This window comes from Venustampulla echinocandica, assembly GCF_003357145.1.
Source record: "Venustampulla echinocandica strain BP 5553 chromosome Unknown scaffold_10, whole genome shotgun sequence".
Lineage (NCBI taxonomy): Eukaryota > Fungi > Ascomycota > Leotiomycetes > Helotiales > Pleuroascaceae > Venustampulla > Venustampulla echinocandica.
Window position 1 is genome coordinate 83,263 of NW_022474215.1, and position 17,040 is coordinate 100,302.

The window sequence follows — 17,040 nt, forward strand, 5'->3', positions numbered from 1 at the left end:
GGAGATAGGAAATATCAGACATTCAAGATCATCTAGCTACAAGCACGCGATGGGAGTGCTCAATTTGCCATGGGGCCTCACGGGAGCCCTATTGGCAAGTACATATCTTCACTCGTTATGCGTCTCGGCCAGTCCCTCAATAAATGTTGGCTTAAAAGCATCCTTCTCGTCGGCCCCGTATCTCCTCGAATTGCTGTATGCCATTGCCACTTCCCACTTGCCAAATACCGGCATGCTAATATGATATAGGGAAACTGCTGCAGATGAGAACTCTACCTCCTACTTTCCACTGCTTGATCGAATTGCGGACGGCTATTTCTCCAAGTCTCAAACCGACAAAGCACTCTATGAGCAGTTTCTACAGGTTCTCAAGGATGATGGCCATATATCAGACCCGGAAACTCTGTCTTCGTACAAGTTTGCCTTGTCCATGCGGTCCTCCGCCCCCCGAATCGAAGCGCATTACCAGTATTACCATACCGCAGCTGAACCGTCCTTAAAGGCCGAACAAGAGTCTTCATGCCCCGTCTGGGTACATTTCGGTGGTAAACAATATTGCTCCCCGTCATTAGAGACGCCTCATGGGGATGTCAGCGGCGGCATGCAAATGCAAGAATTGCCATTTGATCGGATTCTAGGAAATCTTTCAGCACCTACTTCGATTCTATATGCGGATATTACATCCCCAGCCTTTGCCCAGTTCCATAGGGCTTTAGTCGAGACAGCTCGAGAAGGTAAAACATCGTACCGCGTCCGTCATAGAAAAAGTCTTGGGGCCGAGCCCCAACCACTCATTGTTCCTGGGTATGGCGTCGAGCTTGCGTTAAAGCGTACCGATTATATTGTGATTGATGACCGTGAAGGTGACGAGACTAAGCCTGCCCAGGAGGGCTCCGAGAAAGAGGTTGTATTTGAAGACGAGGAGTTAGCGGATCTGAAGCCACTGTCTTCCTCAGAGCTTGTTTCACTTGGTATCAAGGCGTCAAGTTTTATTATGCAAAGCGAAAATCCATTTGAGACGCTGGTGAAGCTGTCACAAGATTTTCCAAAATATTCGAGTGCTATAGCTTCACATAATGCTACCAAGGAGTTTGTTGCCGAGTTTGAACATAATACTGCTCAGTCCCTCCCTAGTGGCTACAATGTCTGGTGGTTGAATGGCGTTCAAATGATTGAACGGCAGGTTGAGGCTTTGAGTTTACTTGATATGTTAAGAGGTGAACGGAAACTCATCAAAAGTGTTCGCGATCTTGGCTTGACTGGGCTACAAGCCATTCAGCTCTTATCTCATGACGAAATTGGGACGACGAAGGCCGAGAACGAGCCAACTAGATTTGATTGGAGGGATGATATTGAAGGAGGCAACGTTATCATTTGGATGAATGATATTGAAAAAGACAAACGTTATGAGGATTGGCCATCATCCCTTGCAGCGGTCAGCAATCCCCGAACAGGAAAACCTTTCACAGCTAACATAAATATGTAGTTGTTACAACACGGGTATCCCGGGCAATTGCCAACAGTCCGAAGAGATTTGTTTTACCTAGTTTTACCGATCGATTTTACCGATGCTCAGGATGTGCTCCTAGTTGTGGAAACACTCCGAGGCTTTGTCCAGAGAAAGCTCAATCTCCGAATTGGTCTTGCCCCCATTACCAGTACCGCCAACTCCCTGGAGCAAGCGAGGATCTTGTATTATCTACTCGATACCTACGGGCTTTCAACTATGATATCTTACCTAGAGGGATCGTATACTTCCCAGAAACTCTCAGCTCCTGACAGGTCGACCCTGGAGGCCGTTGTGAAAGAGAAAGCTGTTCGACCAGAGAAGGCTGCGCGCCCTATCGATGAAATGCTCAAGTCCGATGACTACCAAAATCAGATTCAAGCGTCCAAGAAATGGATGCGCCGGTTGTCTGCCGACACCACAACCCGACCGGTATTCGTGAATGGGGTAGCTGTACCGCGTGATGAAAACTGGCTTCAATCGATGAGCCAGAGAGTGACAGGAGACTTGCAAGCTATCCAAATGGAGATATTCAACGAGAAATTCGCGCATGATGCATGGCTCCCTTCGTACTTCTTGTCTAAAGCAATTAAGAGACGGAACTCTCTAATTGTTCCAGAGAACGAAAAAGCTCTGAGAATATTCGACCTCAACAAGCTGCTTGTAGAGAGCCCGGATATTCTAAACTCGCTTCCTAGCATCAAGGCTGATCCCTTATCTGTTAAAACTGACTGGGCTCACATGATTCTGATATCAGATTTAGAGTCGGAAAGTGGTGCAAAGCTTCTAGCTACAGTTACCGCTTTCCGCGACGTGAACCCTTCCATCGAAGTCATCATTGTGCATAACCCGACCTCGGATACGGTTGGTTCCGGCCTCAGTTATGATTTCGTTGCCCAAATGCAAGAAAATCGCGAGGGAGTCGAGAGTGTCAACGGATTTACAGCTTTGCTCTCCAATCCATCTGTGAAGAACGACCTCACGGAGAAGGAGGCAAAGCAATACTGGAAAGGTGCAGAATCTCTCATAAAAGCGCTAACACTCCGCTCCGGGCAAAGTGCTATCCTCCTTAATGGACGACTTGTCGGGCCTATTCCGGATCCTTCAGATCTTACTAATGATGATCTGGATCAATTGCTAGCCTACGAGCGTGCTAAACGCATATTGCCAGCTTATACCGCAATGGAGTCCCTAGGATTGTCCGACAAAATCATGGACCCGCTCTCCGGTGCTAAAATATCATCAATTGTAGCAACTGCTATGGTCTCTGATAATCCCGAGGGTATCTTTGAACAAGCTTCAACTCTAAGGGTCGGTAAATTTGACCTGTGGAATTCCTCATACACTTCCATTGAAGTTGGTGATGTCTCTACAGCTACTGTTCAAATGACTATGCTTTTGGATCCGGCCAGCGAACAAGGCCAAAGATGGATACCAATAATCAAAACAATATCTGAACTTGACGGCGTATATGTGAAGATATTCCTCAATCCCAAGGAGCGGCTCAAGGAGCTTCCCATAAAACGTTTTTACAGATACGTCCTCGACTCGAAGCCGACATTCAACAGCGATGGGTCACTTCAATCCCTCAGTGCTACTTTTAGTGGCGTTCCGCAAGAAGCACTGCTAACAGTTGGAATGGATGTCCCCCCGGCGTGGCTTGTTGCACCAAAGGCTTCAATTCATGATCTCGATAACATCAAATTGAGCTCCATAAAGACCAATGTCGAAGCGCTATATGAGTTGGAGCACATTCTTATCGAGGGCCACTCGCGCGAGATGCCATCCGGTTCTGCGCCGCGCGGTGCCCAGCTTGTCCTTGGAACCGAAAGGGATCCCCATTTCGCCGACACGATCATCATGGCAAACTTAGGTTATTTCCAGTTCAAGGCGACCCCAGGCTTCTATAAAATTGACCTCCAGCAAGGACGGAGTTCAGAAATCTTCAAAATCGATAGTATTGGATCGCACGGCTGGAGTCCAGTCCCTGGCGACGAGAGCACGGAAGTCGTGTTAATGAGCTTCCAAGGTGCTACATTGTATCCGCGTTTATCCCGCAAACCGGGAATGGAAGACGAAGACGTTCTCGAGGCCAAGACAGATACCAAATTGGACATCGTTTCTCGGGGTCTAAGCTTCGCCCAAGGTATTCTAGGAAAAGGCAAATCTGTCGAGCCCAAACAGGAGCAGGCCGAGATCAATATATTCTCTGTCGCCAGCGGCCACCTGTATGAGCGCATGCTGAACATCATGATGGTGTCGGTGATGAAACACACCAATCACACGGTGAAATTCTGGTTTATCGAGCAATTCTTGTCACCATCATTTAAAGATTTCATCCCCTACCTGGCCGCCGAATACGGTTTCAAGTATGAAATGGTCACCTACAAATGGCCCCACTGGCTCCGGGCTCAAACCGAAAAACAACGGCAGATCTGGGGATATAAGATCCTCTTCCTCGACGTCCTCTTCCCCCTGTCTCTGGACAAAGTCATCTTCGTCGATGCGGATCAAATCGTCCGTACCGATATGATTGAGCTAGTCAACGTGGATCTCAAAGGTGCCCCATATGGTTTCACGCCTATGTGCGATAGCCGCACTGAAATGGAGGGGTTCCGATTCTGGAAACAAGGCTACTGGGAGAGATTCCTCCGTGGCTTGTCGTACCACATCAGCGCACTCTACGTGGTCGATCTCCATCGATTCCGACAGATTGCTGCTGGTGATCGACTCCGCCAGCAATACCACCAGTTGTCCGCCGATCCCGGCAGTTTGGCAAACTTAGATCAGGACCTCCCAAATCACATGCAGAGTATACTGCCCATTCATAGTCTGCCGCAGGAGTGGCTGTGGTGTGAAACTTGGTGTAGTGATGAGAGTTTGAAGGATGCAAAAACTATTGATTTATGCAATAATCCGTTAACCAAGGAGCCAAAGCTTGATCGTGCGAGGAGACAGGTCCCCGAATGGACGGTATATGATGAGGAAATTGCGGCTGTGGATAGGAAGAAGCGGGGCGTGAAGAATGGGAATGGGGAGCATAAGAATGAGAAAAGTAGAACTCTGGAAGAGCCGCCCAAGACAACTAGCAAGAAAGATGAGCTTTAGATTCTTGTATTTTGGAAATACCATAAGACTGTACAACTATATATATATTTTGCATCGCTATATTCACACTTGAATGGTCTTGTATAGCTGAGCTCTTGATCAAACTCGTTTGCCAAATTAGTAGCTGAGAGCAACAGCTCCCTTACCAAGCCACGCTATTTGCCACTTAGAAATAGCGGTGTTTTCTCAATATTACAGTTGCCACCCATTTGGACTTGAATCGACAGCGAGATTGTCGCCAATTCCGTTTACTAAAACATTGGAAAATTGCGACAGAAGTCTTTCGTCTCAAGAGACCACCTAGTTTTCAAAATTGCATTGTATTTGCCCCGGACTACTCCCTATTCAACCCCTTCTTAAAATTAATACATCTCCCATACATAACTCATAAATATCATAAAATCCTATAACTTAGATATCGCTACCGCGCTTCCAATAGGCGCCATGGGTATTCGATAGTTCGATATAGACGCTATTCGAAGACTTAAGTCATCTTCCAGGCACTCAAAATAATTGTTCCCGATTCCAATCTCGTTCCCCATTACAATCACAGATGCCGGCCGCTCCGGTGGTTCCATTTTGGAAACCCGATATTCAAGTTCATCTCCTAGTCCTTGTCGAAAATGATTGTTAATCATGACCTTGACATTAAGGTTGGTCTTCAAATCCCGAGACGCCAGAATTCTGGTCATTGAACAGAGGAGGTATCCACTCCCTTGTCAGCCCAATACCCCAATACCCCCATCTCAAATTTTATATTTCCAGCAAGGATTGACCGATCCTACCAAGTCTCGAATTTCCAGATGGCATTCTTTGTCAGATTCTGGACTGACGACGGATGACTCGAACATATAATAATCATTCTCTATCGGACCTTTCTAGAGCCACCAGCGTAAGCAAGATTGTGTCCCGGCAAGTCTTGGATGTCTTAAGACTGATCGCGGCCATCATCCGAAATGGAGAAGGACGTCTCTGGAGTTATAAGCATTGCCGCACGCGATTTTATGGGATGGCGCTCAGATCCCACAGCTATCACTGGAAGATCTGGATCTAGGATATCGTTCACACCGTGAAACCCTGTTTCCCCATCATTGGAAATTGAAAAGGATGTCTCCGGACTAATAGGCAATGTCGGAAGCTTCTTTTGTTCTGAAAAATCAGAATCTAGGGTTGACAAGTCGTGAGATCTTTGAAATTCTTCTTGACCACTCTCACAAATCGAGAAAGATGTCTCCGGGCTTATAGGCATTGCAGTATTCCTTTTTGGTGATGGGAGGCGTTGAGTTAATTGAGACTCTTCATCTCCACCCTCGGAAATGGAGAAGGAAGTCTGGGGGCTGAGAATAGAAGACGAACGCTTCTTCGAAGCTGGCATCAAGGAATTCCTCGCCTTCACTAGATAAACGATTTGATGTCGACAATCATCAAGTGCATAATGCTTCGTCCCCTTCTGCTTCACCTCCCGTGAGTAATCTCGTCCGGTCATAAATGCACACTGCTTGACAACAGTCCGGACGCACATATTGTTGTAATACGCCCAGGGCTTTTCCATAGAGCATGAACTATATGCCGTTTGGATCCAAAGATTATCAGCTAGAACACCATTTCCCCAAATCATCGGTTCAGACTCCTGACGATGGAACTCCCGTCCAACATCCCTCAGCTGTTGTTTTGTTGCCTTGCAGCAGCTCCGGATGAATTTTGACAGTTTAAACAGTGCGTGAGCAAGCGTAACGGAGGTGGTCTTGCTAGTTTCTAGTGTCTCGGGAATTGTCTTCTCCAACCAGGAGAGCGTTTCCGGTTTAGTAACGAACCCAAGGTCCAGGCAGGATTGGTAGCTGATTGGGGTAATAAGATGGCCTAATTCTTTGCCGGTATCGATATCAAAGTAGACAGCTCCTAGCTCGAGAAGTACTGGGTTATATACATTCGGGTCTGCGCACTCAAGGTCTAGCATGATATTTGTGTGGAAGTTCTTTTGCTTCATCTTGAGGCGGGGTTATTGTGGACGCACGGAGGGAAAATGGCAAGGCACCAGGAATAGATGCTTCCAAAGGAGGGGATGTGAGCTTAACATATAACTTGATATATTTAACATGCAGAGATGTGCTGCATGAGGCTGTTGAGAAACGACGATAGAGGAGCTGACTCTAGCCGCTGAGAATACAAAAAGCAAAGCGCCAACGCAATACTACCCACTGAAAGGTCGTCCGAAAACGCCAGAAATATTGACGAAACAATATTTATTGCGTAGTATACCCCTTGAAATTTTGATATCTTACAGAGTATCTTCTCCCTTTTCCGGGTTGCTACAATGACACGAGGAATGTATCGGGTCCGACATCGCCGAGTTGATAAGGGACATTGACGAATCACTTGTCTCACACCCACTGCATGATAACAGTGTCTGAGTATCGATATGCATTTAATCACACGCGACGCGCCTTCAGCCTCGCGACTAATCGGCAGACCAGAGAACAACTTGTTCAATTGCGAACAACCACACACAAGATGGCTCCTTCAGACAAGACATTGGTAGACACACTCGAGACAACCGTTACAAGTATTTTCCACAGCGACGAGCGTGATACTTTAAGTGTGAAAAAGGTTCGCGACAAAGCTGAAGGCGAGCTTGGCCTCGAGAAGGGATACTTCCTGCAGCCTGAGTGGAAGGATAAATCTAAGCAGATTATCAAAGAATATGTAGTAGGTGCACCAATTCCTGAACGCATTGCCAAATACTAACAAATTGTTTAGGAAATCTTGGCCGCGCGCGAGGAAGCTGGAGAATCGATACAAGCAGACCCAGAACCCGAGAAGAAGAAGAAAGTTGCGCCAGCTCCGAAAAAAGCGGCATCTCCCGTGAAGAAAAGGACACAGAAAGCGCCTCCAGCAGAAAAAGCGCGACCAAGGAAGCGCCAAAAGAAGGAAGAAACGCCTGAGGAGGAGGACGAGCTCAGTGAGCTGAGTGAATTACCCGATGAAGAAAGCCCTGAGTCTGAGTTGAGCGATTCAGATGCCAGCGAAGCACCGAAGTCTAAGAAGAAATCTGGGCGTCAGACCAAATCGCCTGTGAAGCGGCAAACAAAGAAGAGAACGCACGCGGATACGGAGGACGAAGATGAGGGCGAGGACCCTAGTGAGGATTCGTTTGATGACGAGGAGAACGATGTCAAGCCCGCGCCGAAGCAGAAAGCACTCCCTACGAAACCCGTGAAGGCGACTACGGCAACTAAGGCAAAACCTAAGAAACCAGAAGTCGAGCCCTCCGGATCAGAGGATAGTTCCAAACTTACAACTCCGACGGAGTCCGAAGAGGATACAAAGCCTACGCCACAGAAGAAGGGAAAATCAAAATCCACCCCAGTAGTAGAATCGGAGGATGACCTTTCTCCTACAAAGGCGACAGCCAAAGCGCCTGACGAACCGGAGGCGAATGCAGAGGCAGAGACAAAAGCCAATGCCTCCGAGTCTGAAATGTCCGTCGTCCTAGACGAGCCCCCTAAGCGCAAGCGTTCAAAAAAGTCTACCTCCTCAACCAAAGAACCCAAATTCAAAACAACTAAACCCTCCACATCCAAAACCCCCACGACTCTCTCCGCCGCCGAAGAACAGCTCAAAGTCCTCCAAGCCCAACTCCGCAAGTGCGGCGTCAGGAAAATCTGGCAATTCGAACTGAAGCAATTCGGCGACGAATCAAAGGCAAAGATCAGATATTTGCAGGATATGTTAAGGGATCTGGGCATGACGGGACGGTTTTCTGAGGCGAGGGCGAGGGAGATTAAGGAGATGAGGGAGTTACAGGAGGATCTTGAGGCAGTAAAGGAAGGAGAGAAAAGCTGGGGTTTGGAGAGTGGGAGGAGGGCGAGGAGTAAAACACTCAAAACGAGCATGAAGGTTGGTAGCGAAGATGAGGATGAGGGTGGGGATGGCGGAGAAGCGACGAAGGGAAGTGGCGGACCCGTCCAAAGTGGCAGCGAGAGTGAAGAAGAGGCACCTAGGGCAAGGGTACGGAAGTTTAATCAGGATCTGGCGTTTTTAGGTGATGAGGATGAAAGTGATTGATACTAAGTCGTCGTTTGATTCATAGGGCAGACGACAAGCATATATAATTTCCATAAGGCGGGATTACGCTATACGGCCATCACGAGTGCCTGCTAGAAGTGTTATGCATCATGAGCCAAAATTGATAACCTACGGCCAAAAACTGTAGTTTATTTTGATTTTTTAAGACGCTCGCTAACCATTCCACTGCAAGTTATTAAAAACATCTAGAACATACCCAACAAATCCTCATTCGTCTTTTTACCCTGGTCTCCATGCGGCTGTGACTGGGGCGGAGGAGGACTTGTCGTACCACCAAGATCTAGTCCCGCAAATCCATTCATTATGTCGTTCTGGGCAGCCCCCGCCGCTGCGGGAGGGGCGTCACCACCCACGTCAAATAGACCCATCATGTCATCCATGCTACTTTGGGGGGCACCACTAGCTTGTGGGCTTGCTATTCTCTGTGGAGTACCGGCCAGTCCTTCTAAGCCTGATGCCCCACCTGTAGGAGGAGCCTCAGCTGACGCAGGTGCGGCGCCATCAAAATCGATATCCAGGAGATTCTCGGCGTTGTTTTGAGCGCCATTTGGAGCGGTAACGATAGCAGCCGCGATTGGGTTCTCCACAGCGTTTTCACGTTGTTCTTGAATAGCAGCGTGTTGGATGGCGTCCGCCCCATAGCGGCCATGACCAACGAATGTCTCGGGTGGTTTGTGGTAAACGGATGCAAGAGTTGAGAGTTCGGTAAGTAGTTGCTCTAAAAGTGCAGGTGGGAGAGAGGACATTGTTGTAGTGATAGGAGGCTTATCGGAGAGAATGATGTTCTAACAGAGTTAGTTCTGAAATAGATAGAAGGGCTTCATAAACTTACCTTGGCCACTTGCAAGTCACCTGATAGTAGTCGCCAATAGACGTATGCTCGATCTCTGATATCTGGGTTGTCGTTCTCGGCAGTTGCGGACTGTAGAACTGTTTGCACCAATCCTTGGTTGTTGTCCGGCTTCTTCAGGAACAGCTTGACAACCGCAGTTAGAATCTGCAGCTGAACTTGCGTAAATTCTTCCATAAACCCTTCCACAAATCCCGCGAGGATCTCATCAGCATTGTTGATCTTCTCTGCATACTCACCAACAATCCAGATAAGAGCGCCCCTTGCCTCTGGCTCGTCTAATTCGTCGATATATTTGCAGAGAGTTGGTATGATGCCTTCATAACCGGGGTATTTCCGGAAGATGTCCTTGATAACCACAATAGCCTCTTGCACAACGTAGTTGACTTTTGTAGCAATGAGATCAAGAAGCGTATTGACACACTTCTCGCTGGCACTCTCAATCTTGATTGCTGCTTGTCCAATAGCCTTGACTGCTCTTCGGACAAAGTCCATGTCGACTTCCAAGGCATACTCCTTTAGTTCGGCCAGAAGCTGATCGACATTTTTGTCATTTGCTATCCGGACCATGATCTCTAGCTTCTGGAGTTTGACGTATGGAGGGTCGTTGTACTTGCAGAAAAATACTCGGAGCTCTTTGCTTAGAATATCTGGATTGGCCTGAAGTAATAAATCGATGTTTCGTAACGCAACATATTGCACCTCCGGAGCCGATGCAACAAGCGTCACTTTAGAAGGTTAGTCAAAGGGGCACTTCTCGATCGAGCGATGTACTGACCTAGAGGAGGAGCCATTTTCTTCAAGTACTGTTTCCTGAGCTCCTGATTGACGAACTTCATATGTAGAAATACGACCTTAACAGCTGCCAGAACCACACTAGGATTGACATGTTGGAATTGAGGAGACACTCTCTCGCAGATATGTTCCGATTCCTTCATATCTTGTGCCTTATAATCGGCCAAAGTCGTCAAAATTGTCACCCGACCCCATTCCGTGCACTCATTCAGCGCCATCAACATCTTTTTTAATGTCGTAGATGTCACACGCAACGCTTTCGTTTCCGGAGCGGCTTCATTTATCTCTACCAGTGCGGTCACAGAGTTTGCCACCACCATCGGGTTAGGGTCCCCAATCAGCTCCTGCAATGTTTCCAGAAACCCATTCTCAAGACACATGGCTGGATTCAAGTCGAAGAGTTTTGCAACACATATCGCAGCCGTCTTGCGCACGTACGGCGATTCGTCTCGTAATGTCTTCCGTAACGGCTCCTCCATGTAATCCACCATCTTGTCCACCCTAATACAGCCCATCGTCCGTATTGCGAGGGCTCTTACTAGCGGGTTTGGATCTTCGGAGTCTTGAACGAAGGTATTGACCGCTAGAATACACAGATCTGGATGTGATTTGGCATAATTCCTAGGGGTCGAGAGTCAGCTTATTTCGCCATATCCTCACGGCCAAAAGCGCTCGTACATTAGGTACAAATAGACCAGCTTCTTCTGGTCCAAATCTCCCGTGGCAATATTCTTCAGCACGTCCGGAAAGAGAGCAGACACATCCTTGCCCAAGGTCATGGACATGATGGTCTTTTGGATCGCCTCCTTGCGCTCATAGGCATACTGAGATACCAACCCAGCTCTCAGCTCAAAGGTTTCGCCTTTTCTGGGTACCTGGAAGGCCCCTTTAATCCTGTTTACCGCCATCGCTCACACAGATGGCGAGTTGAGGTCGTGCCCCTCATGCGCCCCAGGGGATTTCTCGTTTGTGTGGTTCCGCAGCACCTTTGTGGAAGTTGTAGAAGATAGCGTGGTGATATCGAGATGATGATGTATGGTACTCGGTGGCGTTATTTCTTTCCTTGTCGATTTTGAGAAATTCGGATTCGCAGTTGAAGGTGTTAGATGTCCTAATTGTTGATAGCTCCTCAGCCTTCTGGTGCGCTCCCAAATGGCGCTAGTGTGGGACGCATGAACATGGCCGGGGTCTGGCTTCACTGGAGGACTTCCTCACCCTGGAAACTCATTGACTTGAAACAATCTAATATTCACGTACAGATACAAATACACCATGGTAAACCCGTTTCCCCTTTGTATCCATCTCAAAAGAACAATGAGTCTGACGAAATTCTCAAAGGCAAACCTTCCTAATCTCCGCCGACTGTTCGTTGAAGCCCGAACAGACGCAGAGGAGAGTTCATACTCCAGAGCTGCTGTTTGTGTTTCTAGTTAATTTTATTACGGATGTGTACTGATAAAGTTGCAGTTCTACAATATCGTTTTATTCATGTCCTCCGTTGCCGTGTTCAGTCTCGTTGCTCAGAGAATGAACAAAACAACTTGATGGAGGCTCTTCAAACCCCGGCAATAAGCTTTTTTCAAAACTTGGCCCCTCCAATGGCAGTGTTTGATTGGGGTCTATGAAATCTTATGGCCTCACGATGCAAGGACGACATTAGCAAAGGGGGCAGAGGAGGATCAACCAACTAGCCAAATGGCATGGCCAAGGGAGGTGGAGGGATATGTTCGGAAAAGGCCGGGAACTGTCTTGGTTCTGAACAAAACCATACCAGAACTTGGAGGAGTGCATTGGCATTGGTAGAGATATCAGGAAGTCGCCAATCGTGTACACAACAACACGACAGCCTCCAGCATTACCTAGGCCCAAGGTGGATCCATAATATCAAGTCTACCATATCCCCTTCCAGTCCTACTAGCTTTAAGAATTCCATATTGTCTCTAATATCTGTCGATCGTATCTGCTTAAAGTTCCCCTCATTCATATGCCGTGGGCGATTTGTGCACTTTGGCACCGCTCTTTCCTCGCACCTTTGACGGCCGATTCCTTAAATTCGTGGATATCCCACACTCAACCGCTTCACGCTGTGGTTCCAGTCACCACCTCACCAGTCGTATCCTTACCGGGCGCAACCGGTTCCCTCCCCTCAGCCTTCTGCTGCTCCCATTGTTCCGGCGTAGAACATTTCGGCGTCCAAGCATGTATAGCGGCAATTTCATCCTTCAAAACTTTATTAACTAATCGATGTCTCATTAACGTCGTCTTCTTCTCGAATTGAGGCGACACAATAATGGCCGAGAAAGCTTGTCCGCATCCGCCTGTGGTAAAAGTTAGTCGGTGCCAATGTCGCAGCCGTGGGTTAGGAACGAAACACACCCGACATATCTTCTATTTCGACATGGATAGCTTGTAATTGTTCTATGAGTTTGGTTTTTAGGCCTGCTTCTGTGACTACCGCGTTTCCTGCCATGATGACATAAAGAAGTTGGTTGTGAGGGAGAGGCGGGCGAGGAGGTTTATAGATATGTTTAGAGATATGGAAATCTTATCAGATTGGGAAAATGACGATATCTTATCAGAGGTCTCAGTGTACAGTATCCGAGTACGGACGGCGAGAGTACGAAGTAATATTACCTAATGAGGTGCATAGGTACACCTAGCACTACGTCTACTACCGCCCCTTTTTAATCTCACACCACCGCTAACTGAAAGACATCTTGTCTACAAAATATGAGAAGAAATTGAGCAGCAGATAATTTCTATCCAGAACCCTGCATTTATTGTCGATCGTAATAATCTTAGCTAACTCTAGCCTCCGTACTTCGTATTCCTCTATGCGATTTTCCCCAGTTTCCATCATATTTTCAACTACGAGCTCCCAGGCACTATAGCTAAACCGGTCTAGAGGCTGCATCCCCGTGCACCCCACCACCCGCCTGTCATAAATGATATCAGTTCGCTACTCCGTACTTGTACTCTGTCACAATCCCTTCCCATACGTTAACCCAACATACTAAGGTATGAACATTTACAAAGGCCTCATACCCATAAGACGAGCCTTCCAACCCACTTTATTCTCTCGAAGACGAATAACCACAATGGCGAACCCTCAGCCAAAATCCAATGTTGCACCATTTACGCGTGCAGTCGTAGCTTCAATGCGGAAGTTGTAAGTCTCTCTTGAGAATTTGGCGCTATATGAGTATAGATACTAATGTATACGTGAAATAGATTTCCAGAACAACTGGCTGACAAGTCATTTGATAATACCGGCTGTGAGCACACCTTCCTCTCCCAATCCCTCAGGATAAAAAGAACGGAGGCTAACAATCAAACAACAGTGCTACTAGAATCCCCGTTCCGCCCAGGCCATCTCAAAAAATCCGCCCTCATTACCATTGATCTCACAACTGCCGTAGCAGATGAAGCAATTTCCCGGAGAGTTTCTATTATTATTGCCTACCGTAAAACCCCCTTCCTTGCACGCTCAAATGCATATTCTCATCCACCTAAGTAAACTAAATGATAACGTGATGCCCAGATCCAATAATCTTCAGACCGATAAAATCTCTCACGCAAGGGGACACGCAGCAAAAAACACTATTACGGCTTGCTCAGGAGGGCATCAGTGTGTATTGTCCCCATACAGCCGTAGATGCTGCACCGGGAGGTTTGAATGATTGGCTAGCAGATATCGTCGTTGGGGGAGAGGGGAATAGCACGTAAGCCTTCTTACTTCCATTACCTCCATTACCTACCTCAACTGCCAAGAAGCAAAATCCTACTTGGAAAATATATAAAAATCCCAATTAACTGACTTCAAATTCAGCCGGTCGATAATAACACCTATCAAAGACCCACCCCCAGGCTTTGAATCAGCTGGCTACGGCCGCATCGTCCGATTCAACCAGCCTCAAAAACTCGGAAATCTAGTGTCCGCCATAACCTCTTCTCTTGCCCTAACCGGCGTCTCAGTCGCGACACCACAAACCGTCCCGGCGGGCGAAAAGTCACAGATCTCCATCTCATCAATCGGCATCTGTGCTGGGTCCGGCGGCTCGATGCTCAACAACCTAGATGTTGACCTTCTATTTACCGGGGAACTCAGTCACCATGAAGCCCTAGCGGCGATTGAGAAGGGCGTATGTGTGGTTACTACTTTCCATAGTAATTCGGAGAGGGCGTATTTCAGGAAGGTGATGCAGCCGAGTCTTGTGAACGAGGTGACACAGGAGATTTTTGAGATGAAGGGACGCGGAGACTGGGAAGGGGATGTGGAAGGCGAGGGCGAGGGCGAGATGGTCATTTTTGCTAGTGATATTGATGCGGATCCTTTCCAAATTATTTCGAGGGAGCAGAAGTGGTAATACTGAAGACTGCTAAGGAAATTCAAAGTTAAATTTGAACGATAACAATTGGCCGTTTGGGAAAATCCCAACGGAGGGGTATCATGGTTTTAATTCTTGCTGACTCTTTATGTTGATCCAACTCTTCTCTCTCGCTGGCTCGCCCCGCAAAGCAGCTTCTCCGTCATCGATACAATCTTGTACATCTGTCCCACCTACACCCCTTTCCTTCCACCTCTCTAACACCTTTAACGTAGGCTCCCACACCCTTACGGCCTCCTCCGTCTTCCCATCATCAACTAACAATCTAACCTTTTCAGGTATATCCAAAACACGCCTCACCACATCCCTCCTCCTCTGTTCCTCTTCCCCGGCCCCCTTTTCTAGCGAGTCTCTCAAATGCCCCCTAATCCCCTCAGCCCGCTCATAAATACCTTCAATCGCCAAATCCAGCATCCCGGCCCCAGTGCCCTTCTCCTGCATATTGTCCCTCATCTTCCGAATAGTTTCCGTCGCCTTGATAAGCTTACTATAATTATCATAGACCAGGGCTTTCTTCTCCGCATCTAGAGCCCGGATATCCGTTAGGATACCATTATACGTGCCTAATAACTCGGAGAGGCTTTGTGTTTCTAGGACATGTTTGATGTATAATTGGCTATCGAAGGATGGGCTGTCGAGCTCGGAGGAGGGAATATCGCTCGGGTAAGAGTCATGGATTGAGGACGATGAGGAGAGCACCTCGTTGGCGTTGGTGGGAGAGGGTAAGGCGGAGTCTTTTTTCAGGTTGTAGTATTCTCTGAGAGCCGTCCGGTTCGCGCGTTTTGGTTGTGCGGAGGCAGCACGGTTGGGTGATGCGTCTGAGGAACGGATGCCATCTAGACTCGGCCGCGAGGAGGAGGTGGGTGTTGAGATGAGAGGGACACGTCGGCCATTGACGGAGGCCTCGCGGGGACTGGCTATGGTTGACATTTTGGAGGGGTTTTATTTTATGGGTGGCATGTCATTAACGGGGAGAGCGCAGCAAGGCTCTTGGGGTTAGGAAATACTGTGAGTGGTGATGTTGCATAATGAAAGCGGTCGAGGAAGCATGTCTCGGGCATGGGTGAAAGGGAAGGCTGTGGCTGCATGGCTGCTGGCTAGCGCAAGGCTGGAAGCGAGGCTCTATCCAGTTCTTCTCCATCTCCCTTCTTATCCATATCAACATCAACGGCCTCAATGGCCTCACCATATCCTCCATTCCAAGGCCACGACCTCCCCTCTCCAAAGCAGCTGCTACAGAAATACAACCAAAGCCAAAACCCAGTAATATGGCCCAACCAACCCCAAGACCAACACCAACAGCATCCTCCGCCGCGATCCAACAACTAACAACCTCCCTCGTCCAATCCGGCCTCCCCACGCCTCACCCCTCATTTTTACAGCCCATCCTCTCCTCCATATCCTCCACCTCTCAACGCACCCCACCGCTCTCCTCCCTCCACGCAACCGCCCGCCTGCGCCTCCTAGCCTCCGACCTAACAGGACCCAACATCCTCTCACCAACAACACCATACTTCCCACCCAACACATCGAATGTCCAAATTCCCTCGCAGACGCTAAGCACAGACATCCCAGTCCAAGTGCTAGATATCGAGGACCTAGGCAAGAGCAAATGGGAGCAAATTGAAGCTCTAGAATCCGAGAGGAAGGGCGAAACTACGAAGGGGAGGGAGGTCATACGCGTTATACCGGACTCGAGTGATAACGCCTCTTCTCTTTCCACTCCCGCCACACAAACATCCGCCGCTGCAAATCAAGCGTCTACAACCAACATCCGAAGCGCCGGCCCCTTTAGGCTTCTCCTGCAAGACGCCCGAGGACAGAAAGCGTGGGGGTTCGAATTAAAGAAGGTGGAGAAGCTGGGTATGCCGCCATATATGGCTATTGGGTGTAAGGTTGTGTTGAAGAGGGGATGTAAGGTTGCAAGGGGCATGGTGTTGCTAGAGCCAGCTACTGTAGTCGTGCTTGGAGGGAAGATTGAGGCGTTGGATAAAGTGTGGAGGGAGGGACGAGAGGGTAGGTTGAGGGATGCCGTGAACACGGGGACAGGGGATAGCGGGTGATAGTTGTGGTTATGTTATTAGCACTAAGAGCGGGGTTTAAAGGCGTTGAGGCGGTGCTATTAGAGGCTTTTTTTAGTATAGAAGTGTAGGAGTTTAAGGTCCTTACGATACCCATGGAGAATAACAGAACATTATTTACTTTAAATCACAAACGGGACCCATCGACACCGCCAAAAAAAATATTGCAAGCATTGCCATCTAATAAAGGGTTTCCGATGCCAGTTCCAGATCGACAGAGTCATT

The 17,040-nt window shown here is 48.1% G+C and overlaps 8 protein-coding genes across 8 annotated transcripts; 4 read left to right on the forward strand and 4 right to left on the reverse strand.

The window, feature by feature from the left end:
- Window positions 1–49: 49 nt before the first annotated feature.
- Window positions 50–4,615, forward strand: BP5553_09181 (Uncharacterized protein; the record flags this gene model as incomplete). The annotated part of the gene is made up of 3 exons (XM_032017804.1): window positions 50–195; window positions 250–1,435; window positions 1,487–4,615. 3 exons carry the CDS (start codon window positions 50–52, stop codon window positions 4,613–4,615), a joined length of 4,461 nt encoding a protein of 1,486 aa, XP_031865711.1.
- Window positions 4,616–5,543: 928 nt separating this feature from the next.
- BP5553_09182 (uncharacterized protein) lies at window positions 5,544–6,602 on the reverse strand (the record flags this gene model as incomplete). The annotated part of the gene is made up of 1 exon (XM_032017805.1): window positions 5,544–6,602. One exon carries the CDS (start codon window positions 6,600–6,602, stop codon window positions 5,544–5,546), a length of 1,059 nt encoding a protein of 352 aa, XP_031865712.1.
- Window positions 6,603–7,126: 524 nt separating this feature from the next.
- On the forward strand, window positions 7,127–8,680 carry BP5553_09183 (uncharacterized protein; the record flags this gene model as incomplete). The annotated part of the gene is made up of 2 exons (XM_032017806.1): window positions 7,127–7,321; window positions 7,373–8,680. 2 exons carry the CDS (start codon window positions 7,127–7,129, stop codon window positions 8,678–8,680), a joined length of 1,503 nt encoding a protein of 500 aa, XP_031865713.1.
- Window positions 8,681–8,886: 206 nt separating this feature from the next.
- On the reverse strand, window positions 8,887–11,254 carry BP5553_09184 (uncharacterized protein; the record flags this gene model as incomplete). The annotated part of the gene is made up of 4 exons (XM_032017807.1): window positions 8,887–9,486; window positions 9,534–10,279; window positions 10,330–10,967; window positions 11,025–11,254. 4 exons carry the CDS (start codon window positions 11,252–11,254, stop codon window positions 8,887–8,889), a joined length of 2,214 nt encoding a protein of 737 aa, XP_031865714.1.
- A 1,171-nt stretch (window positions 11,255–12,425) lies between these two features.
- Window positions 12,426–12,816, reverse strand: BP5553_09185 (BolA-like protein; the record flags this gene model as incomplete). The annotated part of the gene is made up of 2 exons (XM_032017808.1): window positions 12,426–12,664; window positions 12,723–12,816. The coding sequence occupies 2 exons, from the start codon at window positions 12,814–12,816 to the stop codon at window positions 12,426–12,428; spliced, it is 333 nt and encodes a 110-aa protein (XP_031865715.1).
- A 628-nt stretch (window positions 12,817–13,444) lies between these two features.
- Window positions 13,445–14,713, forward strand: BP5553_09186 (Uncharacterized protein; the record flags this gene model as incomplete). The annotated part of the gene is made up of 5 exons (XM_032017809.1): window positions 13,445–13,515; window positions 13,578–13,621; window positions 13,688–13,859; window positions 13,904–14,068; window positions 14,176–14,713. 5 exons carry the CDS (start codon window positions 13,445–13,447, stop codon window positions 14,711–14,713), a joined length of 990 nt encoding a protein of 329 aa, XP_031865716.1.
- An 81-nt stretch (window positions 14,714–14,794) lies between these two features.
- BP5553_09187 (uncharacterized protein) lies at window positions 14,795–15,664 on the reverse strand (the record flags this gene model as incomplete). The annotated part of the gene is made up of 1 exon (XM_032017810.1): window positions 14,795–15,664. One exon carries the CDS (start codon window positions 15,662–15,664, stop codon window positions 14,795–14,797), a length of 870 nt encoding a protein of 289 aa, XP_031865717.1.
- Window positions 15,665–16,002: 338 nt separating this feature from the next.
- On the forward strand, window positions 16,003–16,797 carry BP5553_09188 (Uncharacterized protein; the record flags this gene model as incomplete). Its single annotated transcript, XM_032017811.1, has 1 exon — window positions 16,003–16,797. One exon carries the CDS (start codon window positions 16,003–16,005, stop codon window positions 16,795–16,797), a length of 795 nt encoding a protein of 264 aa, XP_031865718.1.
- Between the last annotated feature and the right edge of the window lie 243 nt (window positions 16,798–17,040).